The 19,985-nt window shown below is 46.9% G+C and overlaps 1 protein-coding gene and 1 long non-coding RNA gene across 2 annotated transcripts; one reads left to right on the forward strand and one right to left on the reverse strand.

Annotated features, from left to right (window-relative positions):
- Positions 1 to 11,089: 11,089 nt before the first annotated feature.
- On the reverse strand, positions 11,090 to 17,969 carry ING2 (inhibitor of growth family member 2). Its single transcript, XM_008151887.3, has 2 exons — positions 17,322 to 17,969; positions 11,090 to 11,938 (listed from the first exon to the last, which is right to left on the reverse strand). Exons 1-2 carry the CDS (start codon positions 17,491 to 17,493, stop codon positions 11,268 to 11,270), a joined length of 843 nt encoding a protein of 280 aa, XP_008150109.1. The 5' UTR covers positions 17,494 to 17,969; the 3' UTR covers positions 11,090 to 11,267.
- Positions 17,970 to 18,011: 42 nt separating this feature from the next.
- LOC129150016 (uncharacterized) lies at positions 18,012 to 19,985 on the forward strand. Its single transcript, XR_008556795.1, has 2 exons — positions 18,012 to 18,355; positions 19,648 to 19,985. It is a non-coding gene; the product is annotated as an uncharacterized LOC129150016 (long non-coding RNA).

The following is a 19,985-nucleotide window of genomic DNA, read 5'->3' on the forward strand; positions in this document are numbered from 1 at the left end:
CGGGGTTGTTTTCAGTGAAATAAGACGTGGGCTAATCAGCTTTCATGATTGTGAAAGGAGGAGCGGTCCTGGAGGGTTAAAGAAGAGAAGAAAAAGTAGAATAGGGTCTCAGCGAGTGAAGGAGTCGCTGGCGAAGAAGCTGTGGGAAGGTTGCCAGGACACTGTAGGGCCTGCGGAGCCTTGTCATGAAATGAAGGAAAGAGCAGTCAGCACCGTTGTGCATTAATCCAGCGTCCTTCTCGCCACCCGGATATGGAAGCGAGGTGGGCTGAGCGGGATTGAATCAGGGTTGAGGGAGGGAGACCAGGGAGCGGAGAAAGCAGGAAACAGGTGGTTAGCATGGTGCACTGAGGAAGGAGTAAGGTGAAGAAGCAAAAGCCAACCTGAGAAGGTGGAAGGCTGGGAGGCTAGTGGGTCTATTTTGGAGGTCCTGGCTCAGGTCAGAGCACAGAAGGGAGTGAGCTAGAACCACAGGGGGTGGAGGTCCGAGGGCAGGATGCTGGGAATGGAAAAGTCACTTTGGGGCGGGAGGTACAAGATTTTGCAGAGTCTACCCTGACCAGTTTGGCTCAGTGGATAGAGCGTCGGCCTGCGGACTCAAGGGTCCCAGGTCTGCAAAGAGGCAGCTGATCGATGTTTCTCTCCCATCGATGTTTCAAGCTCTCTATCCCTCTCCCTTCCTCTCTGTAAAAAATCAATAAAATATATTTAAAAAAAAAAAGATTTTGCAGAGTCTAAGGTAACACCATGGAAACGGGTGGCTGAGGTAGCATAAACCATGTGAGGTGAGAAGGTCAAGGCCAACGTATGGAACAGATTATTTCTGTCAATGATTTCTACTGTTTTTGCTCTACTAACCTAAAAAAACAACCACTGTGTCTTTGCTCACACATATAAGTTGACCTCTAAAATGTTTCATCAGAAGCTTACATGACTGCAAAGAATATATATCCTGGCACATTTTCTATACTGACATTTAAAAATAAAACCAGTATATCACTCAAATATATCCGATGGAATAGAAATATCATACCATATATTTTAAATATACCAACAAATTACATTTTAACATTATTTCCCCCCTGAAATTACATTTTTATTCCACTTCCCTGACAAAATAGTGTCCTAATGATGTATTTTTATCCTTAGGTGTCATTTGATTACCCTATTATAATTCTTTCCAACAAAAATATGTATATCTCTAAATAAAAACTTTCTCCCAAATTGAGTATTACAATTATTAGTTCACAATTGATTAAAACGTTGTAACATTGATCATTTATTAAAAGTAAGTAAAAATGTATTAAACATGGTAAATATTTGGGAGTGCGCGTTATGATGCCCCGAGAAAAGGAGGGATCCCAAGATCAGTATTTCTAATGTTCCCATGGCGCCCGGAACCTTCACAGTCGAGGCACCTAAGTGGGTTGTTGTCTAACAGCACGGCGTTCAGGAGGCTAAGGAGGCCATGGGAGCAAAACTGGTTCTTCTTCACTGTTTAGAGGCGACGGTCACCGTAAGATGGTGACAGGAGAGCTTTGCCCTTTTTTTCAGTGAACTGAGCCTGACTGAGAAAAGGGACATTCCCCCTTGCCCATCATCCTCACTTGCACTTGACACTTTATTCTCTTCAGAATAACCATTAAACTATTCTCAAACTAGTTTTACCAAACACACCTACAGAGACTGACCGGGAGCCTATGACTTCTCAGTAGAGAGACGCCATCAGCACATCAAATACCACTTTGATGCCATTTTCTGGTTCCAAGAACAATTGGATTGCCTCATTCTTCAGTTATTGATCATCCTGAAGACCCCAACTAATTTCAAGGTGAAACAAACCACGAGATTTCCCACTTTCTCACTAACCGGCTGGACGTGCGTTCTGCCAGTGACCGTCTGGGCTGGGCTCTTGGGCGGTTGGCCACCCCTTTTCCTAGAGGCCCTGTACGCCCCCCCTACCCCACCCCCACACAGTTCAGGTTTTGCTTCTCTCTACAGACAATTCTGCCTTTTCAGTCAATGCATTTTACAGAAACCAATTATACTACTTTGAAATAACAATGGAAATCTCCAAGGAAAACATCGAGTTGGTCTTATAGGGTCTAGAGCCAAAAGAGTGCCATGATATTAAATGCTAATAAATGTCAGAGCCCAGTGGGAGTACAAGATTATTACCTGAGGTCGCTTCTCACGCCTACTTGACCCGTTTGGCAATAATAAGACGCGGCTTGAATTCAGATCCTCGTTATTACTTGCCCTTTGTGGTCCGCGCTTTCCGAGAAACAGGTACAAGATTATGAACAAAGGTCTCTTACAGAGCTTCTCTGATCAAATACAAAGGTCACAGTCCCCGTGTGCATAGAAATCTAGGCCAATTCTAGTCAAGAAATAATTGAACAAATTAAAGTATTTTCAAGACTTAGCGGACAGGCTGTAGAACCCAGTTATATTTGACAGACAACTCTTTTTTAAAAAATAAATATATTTTATTGATTTTTACAGAGAGGAAGAGAGAGGGATGGAGAGTTAGAAACATCGATGAGAGAGAATCATCGATCAGCTGCCTCCTGCACACCCCCTACTGGGGATGTGCCCGCAACCAAGGTACATGCCTTTGACCGGAATCGAACCCGGGACCTTTCAGTCCGCAGACCGACGTTCTATCCACTGAGCCAAACCGGTTTTGGCCAACAGACAATTCTTATTTGAACAGTATTGTTACTCGTTCCATCAGCTTCATTTACTCTGCTCTTGGAAAGATAAATCTAATTGATCTAAGATGAATTTGAATACCGTGAAGACTTAAATAGAAAGAAAATAATGTAGAGCCTTCTTTTTCCCCTTTTCTTAACTAGCCATGGAAGTTCCTTTATTTTTTCACCGTGCGGTTAGAAAAGGTCTAGATTGCCAGCTTCACTAAGTCAGACCTTAACGTTAGTCAGAATTACCCCAAAGTGACTTAAACTGGCGTGGAAAATACCCAGGGCGACACTCAAGCACCAGACACCCAGAGCCAACGCTACTGCAAACGTTTTGTGCTCAAAACGGAATACCTTTCCAGTCACTATTTCGCTACCGTCTATAATCACTTTTCTTAATCTGTGAGGGTTTACTTTTTTTAAAAAGTTGATGGGAAATTAAAGTTTATAACCAAAAAGTAATAGATACTCTATAGATCACAGAGGAAAACTGACAGTTGGGGATGTTATCGGTCTCAGGAAGGCACAAAAGTGCGATGGAAGTCCATCGTGGGGCCTGGGGTTGCTCTTTGCTACCAGTCCACGTTCTGGGGAAGTACAGCAGCAAGTCCTTCTCTGGGCACCGACGCCAGGCCGCCCGCGGGAGGATGAGCCCGTGCCACTCACCTCACACCTGCCGAGAAAACTGGCCAGCTGGTCTACCTCGCGGCTTCCAGATGGGAAGTTAGTGAGCTGTATAAATACGCTCAGGGCTCTGGGCAAATAAAGTGATTGGAACTTGCTGTTCAAAGCAAGTCTACAGCAAAACGGTGCTATTTGAACACAGTCACGCACAGGGAAGGAGAAGCCCACATATTTAAAAAACCAAAACCATACATTGAAGCTCAAGCACTAGAATCTACTTGTTGTGACGCTGGACACACCTCTGACTAAATGCTTTCCCGACACACGGTGAGCCAAAGGGGAAGACAGGCTCCTGGGCAGAGTTTTAGCAGCGAGGGAGGACGAAACTCATTCAAAGCAGCCGGATGGCGTTAAACGCCAGCCTGGGGCTAGAGTACAGGATGTTGCTGTGTGTTAACTCGCTGCGGAGTCCAAGGATGAAGACTCCAGGTGCCGAAAGGGATGGAAGGACATATGTCAGACAGGACCGTTTTTTTGTTTGTTTGTTTTTTAAATATATTTTATTGATTTTTTACAGAGAGGAAGGGAGAGGGAATAGAGAGCCAGAAACATCGATGAGAGAGAAACATCGACCAGCTGCCTCCTGCACACCCCCCACCGGGGATGTGCCCGCAACCAATGTACATGCCCCCGACCGGAATCGAACCCGGGACTCTTCAGTCCGCAGACCGACGCTCTATCCACTGAGCCAAACCGGCTTTGGCAAGACAGGACCGTTTTTATTCAATATGATAAAAACGTGAAAGCCTACTTTAGTGCTTACAGATGCACAGCTGCCCAACATACCAAAACACACCGCTACACCACAAATCTCACCCCTTCAGTGCTTATGACAGGCCTGGGCCCAACTCGTAAGGAGACTGGGATTTTTAAGTTAACGGAGACTGCTAAATCAATGACCTGCCAGCAAGCGGGTAGGGGCGGAAGTTGCCTGGAGATTCTAAGGGGGTTTTCAGGGCTGGAAGGCTAGGCCCGGAAGCAACTGTAGACAGGTCTGCCCGGAACTCTGGCTCAACCCCAAAGCACCGCACTGGAAGGCTGCGGTGTTTGTCCTGAGATCAGAGACTCCTGAGGAGTCGGGACAATGTCAGTTCCTCTAATACGGACACAGATAACGCCCGTGATACCTCAGGGGGTTTGCAGAAACCTTTACTAAGAGGCACATTCTGTCTGCACGTAGCTAGGCAAATGCCTTTAAATTCAGACATGTTAATATTTCTGTTTTAGGCGAATAAGCGAGAAACTGCAACGATTAACCTTTTGGTGCTAAAAGTGCTTCCCAGACCAAGATGACAGTAGTGCTCAGAATTCTCTTCAAATCCTGATTGCATCACGCAGGAAGATTAAACTTGCTGTTCCTGTTTTTACCCTCACCTGGTATTACTTACTAGCCACACCTTTTCATGAAGGGAGGGGAGCCCAGCTGGCGGGGCTCGGTGATTGAGCGTCAACCTGTGAACCGGGAGGTCCCGGTTCGGTTCCGGCAGGCGGGTGCAGGAGACAGCTGATGGATGATTCTCTCTCAGCATCTCATTGCTCTCTCTCTCTCCCTCTCCCTTCCTCTCTCTGAAATCAATAAAAACATAACAAAATATGTTTTAAACATAAAGGGAGGGTAGAGTTGGGGCTGGGTCTTCATAGGCAATACTACATAGCTGGAATTTAATAACTGCTTTGGTTTCATTATGTGTTTACGTAATTTCCTGTTCACAGAAAGGGATACCAATTTTCCATTTATCAAAGCGATATGCTTCCTTTTCCAAATAAATTGACATCAGAGTGAGTTGTTCTTAAGAAAATTATTAAGCCCTAACCGGTTTGGGTCAGTGGATAGAGCATCGGCCTGCGGACTGAAGTGTCCCGGGTTCGATTCCGGTCAAGGGCATGTACCTTGGTTGTGGGCACATCCCCAGTATGGGGTGTGCAGGAGGCAGCTGATCAATGTTTCTCTCTCATCGATGTTTCAAACTCACTATCCCTCTCCCTTTCTCTCTGTAAATAATCAATAAAATATATTTTTTTAAAAAGTATTTATTGAACAACACTTTTAAATATAAAATTAGAATGGTATGTGGAAATGTCAGAATCCACCCAGATCGTTCTGTCCGAAGTTTAGAAAGTGCTGCTTTAAAGTCATTACCACACACGTGAATTAAACGCTGTTCCTCTATAAACCATCCCATTAACTATGACTAGACCCCCTTCCTCTGACTGATGTAAAGGAACGTGAATAATAACCTTTTCAGGATAACCATATATTAAACCCCTCATTCCACAGCTGACCCAGCGGCAGGGCCAGGACAAGGGACCCAGTGTGGCCCGAGAAGTCCACAGCTCTGGAATTCTGGTCCAGAGCACAGCCTAGGTGGATGTGGGGTCTGGTAAAGGAGCGTGGGTCCTCCTGACTGACGTGTGGAGATTAGGAACACAGTAAAGCTAATGGCGAGGTAACTTACACTTGACTTCAAATAGAGTAGGATGACATCAGTCTCTGAGGACATGACTCTGGAAGGGATGGAGAGCTGTCTAGCGCATTTATACCAACTGCTCCTTGGACAGGCGCGTCTCCTTTCAATGGGGGAGAGGACCCATCTCTCAGGGAAGCCACCTACCGGGTGTATAAGAAGGGCTGGGGAGCTGCCGCTTTTCTGGCTTACTGTGCAGGTTTTGAAACGTTAAGAGGTTTTGTCCTCTTTTGTCATGCCTGCATCCAAGCAACAGGATGAGTTATCAGTTCATTTGAAGTTATGCGCCAAGACTCCAGCTGATCTCCAGTTCTGACCGGCACTCCTGGTCCATTCACTTTGCTGCTCTCAGTGAGAGTCACACACGCCTCTCACCTCCTGGAGACTTCCGACTGGCCATCCCCGCCCAGCCCTTCACGGGGAAAGTGAAGCTATTAGAAGAGAATGACCTCATTTCCCCACTTCCAATACAGCAAGCTGTCTGCCTCCACGCCCATTCACTGCAGAATCCACGTACCTCGAGGCTATAGACTTTTGTCTTGTTTTGGTCACTGCTTTATCGCCAGTACTTAAAAGGGCGCTTTGTAATAATACCTACGTAATAAATATTTAAATGTGAGTAAAAGCACCGCCTTCCTTTTTGACACATGAACTGGAAGTGACCCTGTGCTTAGTGAGACTAATTGGTCATGAGTCCTAATTCTAACTTCTGGTCTGCCTGCTCAGATTTCACTCCTACAATAATCCACTCCTCCCGACTACATGCATCTGTCCCCTTCTGATGCAATATTCCAATCTACATATGCTCATGCTGTCTTATCTCCTTACAAGTTAAAACCTTCCTTTAGCTCAGCTATTGTATGTATCCCTCCCTATACATGAAAACTCGAGTTGTCCATTTGCTGACTCTGCTTCAATCCCTTTCTCTCCAGTCCAGTCCTTCATCCCTTAAACTTGCATTCTGTTAAACGTAACAATCCGCCAGTCTCATGGTTAATTCGCAATCTTCTTCTTACTAGACAGAACCTGAAATCACGCTTCTTGAAACTTCCTTCATTTTTGTTTCTTTTAAAAATATATATATATTTATATATATATTTACTGATTTCAGAGAGAGGGAAACATCAATTATGAGAAGCATTGATTGGCTGCCTCAGGAATCGAGCCCACAACCCGGGCATGTGCCCTGACCAGGAATTGAACCTGTGACCTCCTGGTTCATAGGTCAATACTCAACCACTGAGCCACACCGGCTGGGCTCACTTTTGTTTCTGATGTGCCGCATTTTTCTGGCTTGCCTCCCTGAGAGATCTCAAAGTCTCCTTGGCTGACTCCTTCCTGTTTTATTTTTAAATATATTTTTATTGATTTCAAGAGGGAGAGGGAGAGATAGAAACATCAATGATGATAATTATTGATTGGCTGCCTCCTATATGCCCCACACTGGGGATTGAGCCTGCAACCCAGGCATGGGCCATCAGCAAGAATTTAACCATGACCTCCTGGTTCATAGGTCAATGCTCACCCAGAACCACGCTGGCTGGGCTCCTCCCCATTTTAAATGCTGTAGTACCACACGCTCCCTTCACGCCCTTTCTGGATCTACATGGTTGCTGCTCAAAATGTGGGTCCCTGCACCAGCAGCATCAGCTCCCGGAGCGGCTGTGAGAAGTGTAGCATCTCAGGCCCCATGCCAGACCTCCTGAATCAATCTGCAGTTAAAAAAACAGGTGACTCATAGGCAGATTAAAATTTGAGAAGCACTACTCTACTTAGAGGAGTGATTTCAGTCACATGACTGAACTCCTTTCACAGGCTAACTCAGAAATGTTTCATCTCCTGTCCCTGCCCCCAACATCAGCCCCCCACCTCCATGGGCCAGAGTCCTCCTGATGGCTGTACCTTCGCAACAGAGGCAGAACCCTACCACTCAGCACTCCCACTACCCTAGTCTAAGTCATCAATATTTTTGGTGCAAGGCTTGAGTCTCCAGAATCTCTTTTCACCAGGCTCCCTACAATAAATTGTCTATGTTGTATCCAGAGTGATCTTTAAAGAACATGGACGCTTTCCAAATTTCCTACCCTGGCTTCCAAGAGCCAACGTTTTCTAGCCCCTCCCCCAGTCAGACGCTCTGCTCAACTCAAACTCACAGGCTCGTCCTACTCCTCCCTCCCCTAACCCTTCGTCTGCCTCACTTCCCAATTCCTTCTGTGCTGGGCTTCCCTCTCAGCACTGACCGTTCCGACATGACAGACACCTGGCTCTCCCACCAGAATGTGCGGCCCACGAGCAGGGACCTTTTCCGTGTCGACACCACCACCCTCGGCGTCTAGCACACAAGAAGCACTCAGGACGGAGTCTTCAGGTGTTGTTGGTGGAACGGTGCGGGGCAGGGACAATTTTTTGTATGTCCCAGCACTTATGCTTGTCACACAAAAATCTGGCTGTAGAGAACCCACCAGCAGTCTTCAATAGGTTCAAATTTCCAATATGACAGCTGGTTCTACATTTCTGTACATTAGAAGCATCTGGAGACCTTATAAAAATTCCAATACTTAAGCTACATTTTAAATGAATTAAATCACAGTTGCTGGGGGTGGGACACAGGTACCAGTATGTTTTGAAGCTCTCAAGGTAATTCCATTGTGAGTTAAGTTTGGGAACCACTGGTATATAGTATGCATTGGTAAGCATGACATAAGATATAAAATCTAGCCCGGTCGGTGTGGCTCAGTGTTGAGCGTGGACCTATGATCCAGGAGGTCCGGTTTGATTCCCGGACAGGGCACATGCCCAGGTTGTGGGCTAGATCCCCAATGTGGGGCGTGTAGGAGGCAGCCAATCAATGATTCTCTCATTGATGTTTCTGTCTCTTTCTCCCTCTCCCTTCCTCTCTCTGAAATCAATAAAAATAAAAATCATGTTTTTAAAAAAGATATGAAATATATAATACATTAAAAAAAAATCCCAGTCATAATGTTATGCAAACTTAAGACTTCTATTCCTTTTTGGTATAGAAAACAAGAAGAAATTCATGAAAATAAAACTGTTTCAAATGTTAGGTCTTCAAGAGAGCACATCTTTCAGGATTTTCTACATTTGTTTTCCTGTCAAGACTAATCCAAATTTGGGCACTTCCATTTGGAAGTTTATTATTTGCTGATATGCTGAATCAAATTTATGTATTAAAAAGTGTTGACTGGCCGAAGCCGGTTTGGCTCAGTGGATAGAGCGTCGGTCTGTGGACTGAAGGGTCCCGGGTTCGATTCCGGTCAAGGGCATGTACATTGGTTGCAGGCATGTCCCCAGTGGGGGATGTGCAGGAGGCAGCTGGTCGATGTTTCTCTCTCATCGATGTTTCTCTCTCTGTCCCTCTCCCTTCCTCTCTGTAAAGAATCAATAAAATATATTAAAAAAAAAAAAAGTGTTGACTGACCTAGCCAGTGTGGCTCAGTGGCTAGAGCATCGGCCTGCGGACTGAAGGGTCCCGGGTTCAATTCTGGTCAAGGACACAGGTCCAAGTTGCAGGCTTGATCCCCAGTAGGGGGCATGCAGGAGGCAGGCGATCAGTGAGTGATTCTCTCTCATCATTGATGTTTCTATCTCTCCCTCTCTGAAATCAATAAAAATATATTTCTTTTAAAAACAGGATGTAATTATTAAGACCAAATGCTATATTCTCAAGAGAGAAAAGGATTTTAAAACTCAACAAGTTACAATAAAATAAAATCTTAATCATGCTAATATTCCTTGTTCAAGAAGTAATATAATAAACTCTAGTCATCAAATATTGTGCATTTACCTGTCTCTAAGCTTGCCTTTAAAGTGTCTTCAGAAAAAGGAGGACCTATGTATTACTTTCAACAATAAAGATTAAAAGAAAAATAATAAAGTGTCTTCATACCTCAAAATGAAGGACAAAATTAATGAAAGAGAAAACCAAGTCATGTGATTATTAAAATCATCTCTACAGTGAAAACACTGAAGATTCCCAAAGAACCTTGGGGATATTTAAGCCAACCTCATATTACGTGCACACGAATAACCTGACACCCAGCTGAGGTGGAATGACATGCCTAAAAGTCACACAGGAGAGCTAGAAGAGAAGAAAACAATTTTTTCCCAAACAAGCAGACAGAATTTTTCACATGTTAATCAAAAAGAATCAAGATAATCAGATTAGGAAGAAATGAGAAGTAAAAAGTATGTCAAACACAAATTTAAGGACTAGTCAATCTGCTGCTCCCGCCACCCCCCAAAATCCCCAAATATATGGACATACATCCCTTACCCTTAAAATACTAGGATTTGGGAAAATTCTGTTTACAAACACAATATTAATTGCATTGTTATAATTAGCTAATTAAATGTCAAGACATCAAACAGCACCAATACCAGAAAGTTAAGAAAGTAAATGCACTGTTACTTAAAATAATATATAATCACTGATTGGGACAGCAATGAACTATAGCCACTAGCAAAACTATTTAAGCGACTGTTTGACATGAAGGCAATATTTAAAGACTAGATGCCCTTTGCCCAGCGAGAGGCCTGGGTCTAGGCATCCCAGCAGTGGGTCAGCGTAGAAAATATCAAATAGGATGGATTTTTTTTTTCATTGCTCAACCTTGAACCATACTACATAACCCCAATTTTGCCAATATAAGTCAGTGACAGCATTTTTGGTATTCTAACCACTCCCTCTTACCTGTCCCAATGAAAACAAAACACAGTCCCTTATGAAGCATGAGATTGGATGTGTCTAAGCAGCAGCAGCAAGGCATTTACAAATGGGCCTCTCACAGTGCATCAAAATGCTACTCATGAAAAGACAGCAGCAAATACCCCTGTAAGAGCACATTATCCCACATGGAATCCCAAGTTATTATCTCTAATCCTTAAATTCTAGGAAGACTAGAGATGAACAAGTGGATGTATAAATGGGGCCAGGGGGAAAGCTCTAAATGGTATATAGTGTTCATATTTTAAATGACCCACGATAACTGTAATGCTTGCAGAAAACTCCAACTATTATCTAAAATTTTTTAAGCACCGTAGAACTTAAAAAATGCCAGCAACACTTTGGTGTTAACCCAAAACAAAGAATCACATTTTAAGTGAAAATGAAATAGGCATGGCTTGTGAAGTTTTCCTAATGTTCACCCCACCCTCTCCCTCTTCCCTGCTCCTTTCATCAGGTGACCTACAGACCGCCTGGTTCAAAATATTTGGTAATTCAGTGCAGAAAATTAAGGTCACAGACAAAGTACAACAACTTTTAATACATCATTAATACTAATGATTAAAAATTATTGCATAGTCTTATGCATTTACCCTAAAACATTTTCTGAAAGTAAATTCTCAAAGAATTATATAAAAGACAAATAACCCTTTAAAATGTGGATGGCCTTTACTACCTCGATCTTCTATCCTTTTTTGTCTTTTCAGTACTTTTGTCCATTGTTTTCTCATTATCTCCCCTGCACTTTGGGCAATACCATTTCCCCTTTGGTTTATAGGTAAGTGAAACACATGAAAAGTGAAACCACTCAATTGGACACTGTTCATTATCACATCCGATCATCTCCCCATAAGACACTTGGTTACATAGACAGTATGTAGGTTCATTGGGATCGATTGCAAACTCAACAGGTGACGTTTCCCTTTCCTGCTTGGCCTTGGAGCGTTTCTTTTTCTTGGCGGACTTGGATTTCTTTTCCTTCGGTGGCTGATCATCACAGTCTTCAATGCCATTAGTCATGTGACATAAATCACGGCTCTCACTGGTTCGCTGTCTTCTGGGTCTCCTGGAAGATCTTTCCGGTTGGCTGGCATCTATCTTTGTTTTATCTGAGACTCGTTCACTTTCAGCAGGATCTTGAAAACACTGTGAATGTAGCTCCATTTGCCTTGCCCGATTTTCCACCAATTCGAGCATTTGTGTGACAATCTGAATTTTTTCATCTCCCAATTCTTGGCTATTGATTAATGCTCTTTGGAGATGCTGCTGTAGGCGTTTTCTCTGGTTTGAATCATCTTCTTTCTTATATTTTTCATAGACATCATCAATTTCCTTTAATGTTTCTAAAAAAGAAAAGGAAAAATCAGAAGGTTATTGTGTATTAGCACATACAGCATTTTTCAAGTTAGTTATCTTTCACAGAATTGGAAAAGTTAGAATGAACTCAAACCATAAGACCACACTCTTTAGTATGTGTACATTAAAAAATACATTATTTCTCATACAAAGATCTTATGTTATTAAATATAAAAGTATATTTAGAAATAAACTAATAAAAAAGAGAACACAAAACTCTAATATTCATTAATCAATTTTAAAAACAAAACGTGCCCTAGCCAGTCTGGTTCAGTGGATAGAGCGTTGGCCTGAGGACTGTAAGGTACCAGGTTTGATTCTGGTCAAGGGCACATGCCCAGGTTGAGGCTTGATCCCCAGTGGGGGGAGTACAGAAGGCAGCCAACCAGTGATTCTCTCTCATCATTGATGTTTATCTCTCTCTCTCTCCCTCTCCCTTCCTCTCTGAAATCAATAAAAAGTATATTTTTAAAAATGTGTGGCTACCTAATAATCAAAAGTATTTTATGTGTCAGCCTGAGGGCCCAAGGATCACAGGTTCGATTCCCGGTCAAGGGTACCTTGGTTGCAGGTTGCCCAGCACCAGTAGGGACAAATGTGGGAGTCACACCAGTTTCTCTCTCTCTCTCTCAATCTCTCTCTCCTCCCTTCCACACTCTCTAGGAATCAATGGAAAAAATATCCACAAATAAGAACTTTTTTTAAAAAAGTATTTTGTGTGGTCAGGTTCACTATATACCACTTTACAGTTTACCTACTTCCATATTGAATCTCAAAAAAATCCTGTATATAAAATTTACAGGCCAGACTGTAGCTGTAAAATTTAAAGAAATTCAAGGACTATGCTGCAGATTACTGTCCAATTGCATCTACAAGATTTACAGTTCAATCAATGACTTGCATGACTCCAGAGAGACACTATACCTTTAATTTCCTATCATACCCCTGGACTTCCTTAAAGCAGACAGAAGTAGCTCTTAGCTTCCCATCATATTAGTTTTAATGGCTCGTTTATTTTGTCACGAGAGATAATTCTGAAACCTAAACTATTTCCAGAGTAGGTTTAGGTTCATGTTCTGGCATCAACTGACTAAGCTACTAACAGAATATAGTGACCCAAAGTCAGCATTGGGTCACTATATTTTTGTAGATAACTCAGCAGTTGGTTCTAGGTAAGCTTTTTGAATTGCTGATTTAGTTATTGTATAGCACCTGGAACACATTCAAATCAATTAAAAATAGCTGAGTCACTAGAAGGTACACGAAAACTAAAAATATAGCTCTAGGTATCACCAAAATTTGCATAAGATTAGTTTTTTATTCAAATCTGTTGTTGTTTTTTTTATCCTTATGAGATTTAACACTATTTGAAAGAGTTCTTAGTAAAGATGGAGCAACAAAAAATTAACTCTAATTTATCACACCACATAGCAGATCACTGTTTTAGATCCCATATTATTATTCTAATGATAAGAACAGAAATGTCAGACGAGTAAAATGCATACAGTGGGGCTGTCTGCAAGCAAGGTGATACAAAGCAAGTAGCTCCTCCCTGGAAACTGTAGGCACTCACAGTGGAGGGACAGCTCTGACCTCAGACACACGACAACGTGGCCCTACACATCTGAGGTACTCACACCTGCACAGCATACTTCTAAACAAAGTCTTATCTAGCCCATTGGCCCGGGTAGGTATGTAAGTGGGTTTCCTAAGAACTTAATTTTCCTCCAGGAAAAATAAGGAAGTTATATATTTTCCTGTACAGCCCCCCCCGCCCCCGTCCCCCCCACCCGCGCCCAAACACACACAAAATTTGAAGGCTAAAAAATAAAGGGGAGCCCTAACCAGTTTGGCTCAGCGGATAGAGTGGAGGTCTGGGGACCGAAGGATTCCGGGGTTCGATTCTGGTCAAGGGCACATGACTCGGTTGTGGGCTCGATCCCCAGTAGGGGGTGTGCAAGAGGCAGCTGGTCAATGATTCTCTCTCATCATTGATGTTTTTATTTTTCTCTCCCTCTTCCTTCCTATATGAAATCAATAAAAATATATTAAAAATAAATAAATAAAATAAAGGGTAACCTTATTTCAAATATTCTTTATCTAATAATCTAATAATCAGGACTTAGAAGCTAATTATAGCATACCAACACATAGAACTATACACGAGATAAAAATTCTCATTTTTAAGACACCTTAATGATGAAGTGAAAGAAACTAATACTGAGACATGTCTATGTGATAAAGGTTTTCTCCTTTAATCCCCACGGCAACCCCACGAGGAAGCCATGGAGCTCAAGAGACAACAACCCCAGACTTTTTTGTTTGTTTGTTTGTTTTTGGTTAATCCTCACCTGAGGATATTTTTTCATTGATTTTTAGGGAGAGTGGAAGAGAGGGAAAGACAGAGAGAAACATTGATGTGAGAGAAACACATCGATTGATTGCCTCCAGCATGAGCCATGACTGTGGTTCCAGGCCAGGGAGGAGCCTGCAACCAAGGTATGTGCCCTTGACCTGAATCGAACCCGGGACCCTTTGGTCCGCAGGCCAATGCTCTATCCACTGAGCCAAACCCAGTAGGGCAACAACTGCGGACTTTTAACTCTTCAGATCTGTCTGTCTGGCTTCACCACGTCAGCATTTTCTACTACGCTGAAAGGAAGACACTTGAAATTAAGTATTAAATTTTAGTTCAAAGTTTATTTACCCAGGAAATTATGAACAAAAATACTAAAACAAAAATTGAGGTTCTCTAACAATCAAATCCCATAATAAATACTTCATTATCATAATATTTTCATTTCTCTATTTTTAACTTTTTTAGGTTACTTTTAAGGTTCCTGAGTAATTTCTAATAAAGTGTCTCAAATAGTTAGGAAATTTCTTTGACTGCTTAAGTAATTTGTATCACTAAATATTACAGTATTAGATCCAGAATCAGAAAATACTTGAAAACTCGCAAATAAACTTTAAAAAACACAAGTATTTAAGGCTAATAAATGTAAAACAGAAAGCTGAACCCAGTACGCATGTGCAAAGTGAAAACTAAATCATTTTATTTATTTAAAATATATTTTTATTGATTTCGGAGAGGAAGGGAGAGAGAAACACAAATGATGAGAGATAACCATTGGTTGGCTGCCTCCTGCACGCCCCCACTGGGGACTGAGCCTGCAACCCAGGCATGTGCCCTTGACCACAATCAACCTGGGACCTTTCAGTCCTCAGGCCCACACTCCATCCACTGAGCCAAACTGGCTAGGGCAAAACTAGATCGTTTTTATATTAATCTTGAAACTAATCACAATCTTAACACAGCTGAAAATTTTTATGATCTCTCAATCATTTAAGGCCTAATACTGTTTCTCATGTTAACAGAGCTACTTATGACAATTCTAGATGGTCAAGATGAAAGATTTCCCTGTAACAAATTGTCCCTCCCCAAATAAAATGAAAAGAAATAGCTTCACTTTTGTGAAGGCAAATGTAGGTAATACGTTTTTATAGAGATGTGGAAACCTTTACTACAGTGTTATCGGAACAACTAAAAATGCTGAATATACAATTCTTAGGCATGTATGTATCATTTTCAGGTTACAATGTATGTACTGTGTATGTGCTCCAAGTCTGTCAAAAATACCTTTGGAGAGTTTTTCTTTGAAAAAATAAAAAGTTAAAATAGTTCAAAAACAAGCCTGGCACCCAAAGTAGCCAGGCTGTGGAGTCAAACACTCCCCACCTAATTGAACAAGGTACTTAAACTCCCTGTACATTTTAATTTATCCGCAAATTTTTACTTCATAAGGTTATTGTGAGGATTAAATGAGATAACGTTCTAGACTTGACACAGCACATGACACACGGTAAGTAATCAGCATGAATTCTCTTCCCCCTAACATGGACCAGTCCTATCAATTGTGGGTTCAGAAGACAGGAGTAAATTATAGATTCTAAAACAGAGACATTTAAGTATCTTAACATGCTAAGGGCCTGAAAATGCCACCCCAGAAGTGGGTTCCTTAGGGACTAAATCATTAGATTTACGACGTGTCTGGAAAAACAGGGAATGGGCCCCAGAAGTTCTCTCCCTAAGGTCCGCAGGGCTGTCTCCACGTTGTGTCCAGGTCTGGTCCTGGGCCCGGGATCAGGAAAAGCACAGCGGCCCCCTGGTAAGCGTCCCCCCTCCGGGAGCAGGTGAAGGGCCCGCTGACAGTGGATGGTAACGGTCCTCTCTGTAAAGGCCGGCTCCGTCCCAGCGCCTTGGGGACTGACCACAAAGGGTGGCGTCTGCCTCCACACTTCAACTTGGCGGAGGAGGGAGGGGTTAAGGGACGCCAGGCGGTTGCCCGGTCAACCACCCACTTCCTCCTGAGACCCGGAAGTGAGACAAGAACCGGAACCTACGCAGAGGCAGGGTCAGCGACGCTCCCAGTGGCTGACCGTCCCCGTCACAGCTGAATGGTTGGGAGGGAGTCGAAACACAACCACAGACCTGCCCCGCACACTGACAGTGACTCTGCTGGGGCCGCGCTGACGCCCCGCACGCCCGCCCCAGCCTCCCAGCAGCCAGCCATTTTCGAGGCGGGCGAGAGCGCGCGTCCGCGCCCCGCCCATGTCTACGTCACGCCCCAGGCCACGCCCCCCGACGCCGGGGGCCCTCCCCGCCACACACACCCCTCTTCCTCCACCCGCGGGGACCCCTCCCCTTTTAACCATTGGGCCGAAGGAGCTGGGGAAAGGCTACAGCCCGGAACTCTCCCAGGGGCGGCTGGGGAGGACGGACGCCCCGATGGCCGAGCCCGGAGCGGAGAGCGGAGGGAGGGACCTCCCCCGAGTCCGCCTTCGCGGCCCCCTCTCGCCCCCTCCCCCCGCACGTTCCAATGCATATGCTCCCAGGGGGTGGGGGCCTCAGGGGCTGGGGGAAGCCAGGCCCGGAGACCAGCGGGAGCCCGGCCCCTCACTCCCTGCAGCCCGCCGCCCGGCTGCACGCTCCCTCGCCTGGCAGGAGGCTTGCGGCACGGGGCAAGCCGGAGCCAGAACAAATGCTTGCTACTTAAAATGGCTGATTCCCCTCCACGCCAGCTGCAGCCGCTGGGTCTGCAGCGTGGGCTGACGAGCGGCCCCCACCCCCACCCGGGAGACCCCACCGAAGTCCTCGCCGATCGCGGGAGGGGAAAGGGAGGGCCGCGAGCCCGGCCTCCCGCCCCTCTCCCCGGTCCCACACATCAGACCCCCTCCGTGCACTCGAGGAGACTGTCACCGGAGAAAAGGAAAGTGTCACTCCCTCGGGCTGGCAACGAGCGCCCTGCCCGGAGGCCCGCGGACCCGAGGGCGGGGAGGACCCGCATGGGCAGCCCCGCGGCCCCCTACCTTGATATTTGTTGTCCAGCTCCCGCAGCACGGACACGTTCCTCTGCATGTCGTGGGGCAGCGACTCCACGCACTCCAGGTAGTCCTGCACGTAGCAGGTGAGGAGCCGGCTGCGCTCCCCGGTCAGGATCGCCGCCGACGAGTAGAGTTGCTGCTGCTGCTGCCCTAACATCCTGCCGCCGCCGCCGCTGCTGCTCGCCGCCGCCGCCGCCGCCGCCTCCGCATCCAGCAGCCACACATGCAACAGCCACGGCCGCCGCGGCCACCCTGCTCCGCAGCCCGCGCCGCGGGGACCCCGGCAGCCGCTCGAGAGGGCACCGCCGAGTCCCCCGATCTCCACTCCCCCCAAAAGCAGCCCTCACTCCCCGCCCCCGCGGTAACCAGCCCAGGGGCGGGGCGAGATCAGGGCTCCCTCCTTTTTGTCCGCCCTCCGCGGGACCCGAGCAGCGGGGATCCCCCCAGCGGAGCGGGCGCTGGGGTCTCCGGCGGTGACACTTCCGGCCCCCCTCGGCGTCCCCAGAGGCTACCAATGCCGCCTCGCAGCTCGGATCCCCATGACAAGCCCTCCGCTGCCCCTTTCCTCCCAATCACCCTCGGAGCCTGTCCGAGCGTCTCTCACTGGCCTATCCCCGCCCCTCCGCGGCGGCCGCCACTGCGCCTGCGCAGGGCCCCCTCCTAATAAGGCCGGGGGCCCGCCTCTACCGCCCTACCGGAGGGTTCGCATTCTCCCGCCTTCCCGCCGCCACCCGGGCGATTGGTCTGTCAACTCTCGGCCCGGCCAAACGGCAGGCCGCGCCCCGCCCCCTCTTAAAGGAGAACGACCGGCAGGCCCCCCCTTTCCGCCCCGGCTCGGAAAGGGACTGGCGAGCGACGGTGGGGACCCCTGCCTTGCCTCCTTCCCACAGGGCGGGGGGAAACACGGCCCGGGTCCCTCGGCCCGCCATTACCGACTTCTTCCCCATCGGCGGATCTAGCGCGGCCCCAAGCGAGCCTTAAAAGGAGCAGCAGGCGGCCGCTTTTCGCTGCAACCTGGAGTGAGTGAGGCCGCGGGGACTACGGCGCCCGGCGTGCAGCGCGCGCACTCCCGGCATGCGCCGCGGCGGTGCTCCCCCCGGCGGGGCCGCCGCCGCTCTCCGGGCCGCCGGCTCGGCGCTGCTCCGGGCTCCGCGCCTCCCCCCGCCCCGGCTCTCGGGCCCGCGGGGCAGCGGGGGGCTGGTCGCGGAGGTCGGCGGCGCGCCCGCGGGCCCCCTGAGCGCTCCTTCTCTTCCAGGCGGCCCGCCTTTTAAATCTCCCTCCCGGCCTCCGCGCGCGTGCGTCTGCGGGCGCCCATGTGTCTGGCAGGTTCCGTGCACCCCGGCTCCTCGGGAATCCGTGTAGCCCGGGCTGCCTCTGCCCCGGGAGCGTGTTGGACCCGCAGACAACCTTACATTTCCCCTCCCCCGTGGGCAGGATGGTTAAGCATTGAACGCCGGCGAGGGCTTACCGGCGGCGAAAGGCGCGCACACCGACACCTTTTCCTGCCTTTTCACCCTCAAACCGCAGCCCCCGGAGCGGCCGGAGGGCGGGCGGGGTGTGCAGACGGGAGCAAACTCCTCCGGAATCGGACCCACGGGCTGAGCTGCGCGGTCCACGGCCAGCGTTTGGTTTCTGCGCCGTGATCATTGCAGAGCCAGGCCGGGGGGCGCGTTCCCATCCCAGATGGACGCTCCGTGTGTGACCGCGTGCGCCGGGGAGACAACCGGGGGTCCGCGGGGCGCGCACACGGGCGCTTTGATGGGGTGCCTGTGTACACAGGCCCTCCTGGGAGGAGGGCCGCGGAGGGAAAGAGAAAACGTGCGTGGGAGACCATCCAGGTGGCAGCGATGGTACCCCCTGGATGGTGACCTACGGAGCGCGTGGGAAACAGCTGTTACTAGTAAGGAGCCATTGACGAGCCAAGAGAAATGTAGACCTTGATCTAGAGGAAGTTTTAAATTTCAGCTCCCCGAAAAGCACTCCAGGAAACTCGACGTCTTGGAAACAATACATATATATATGTATGTATATATCAACATATATGTTTATATTGCACCAGGACGTGGAGATGGTCTCGCGTTATATCCTGTGGTCCTGGAGGTTCTGACCACTTGGATATTAGTCAACCCAGGCAGTACCGTGCACTGTATTTCTGAGAACCGCGGAGGGATTTTATTGTCGTTCTTTACATCGTTCAGATTAAGCGGATGGTTCTTGTGAAAAAAAAAACAACACCACCACAAACAGTCGCAGTTAAGAATAGAAATGGATTGCTTTTTATCTGAACCCTGCTGTTTTTGTTTACTCATAGATTGGAATCCGGTCTTCCTTGAAGGCCCCAAATAATGCAAGATGCCTTGTTTTCCGGTAGACTGTGAGCGCACCGACGGATTTTATTCAGCCCGGGAAGTGATCTGCAGGCAGAAGTGAGCAAGGCAGTGGGGCCGAATGCTGAGAGCACTCCCTCAGGAACCCAGAGCGAGGTGCGAGGAAGGAAGGATGAGTGTGGGGAGGGAGGCCTTTTCTGGCGTTATTTTCACCTTTCATAATTCAGATGAACAGGCAGAAAGGAAGCAAAAATGTGCACATGATGATTTTTTTCAGCTTGTGTTGGTCTAAACCTATAAAGAACACTCTAAGATGGTAATA

The sequence above is a fragment of the Eptesicus fuscus genome, chromosome 8 (genome assembly GCF_027574615.1).
Source record: "Eptesicus fuscus isolate TK198812 chromosome 8, DD_ASM_mEF_20220401, whole genome shotgun sequence".
Classification (NCBI taxonomy): domain Eukaryota; kingdom Metazoa; phylum Chordata; class Mammalia; order Chiroptera; family Vespertilionidae; genus Eptesicus; species Eptesicus fuscus.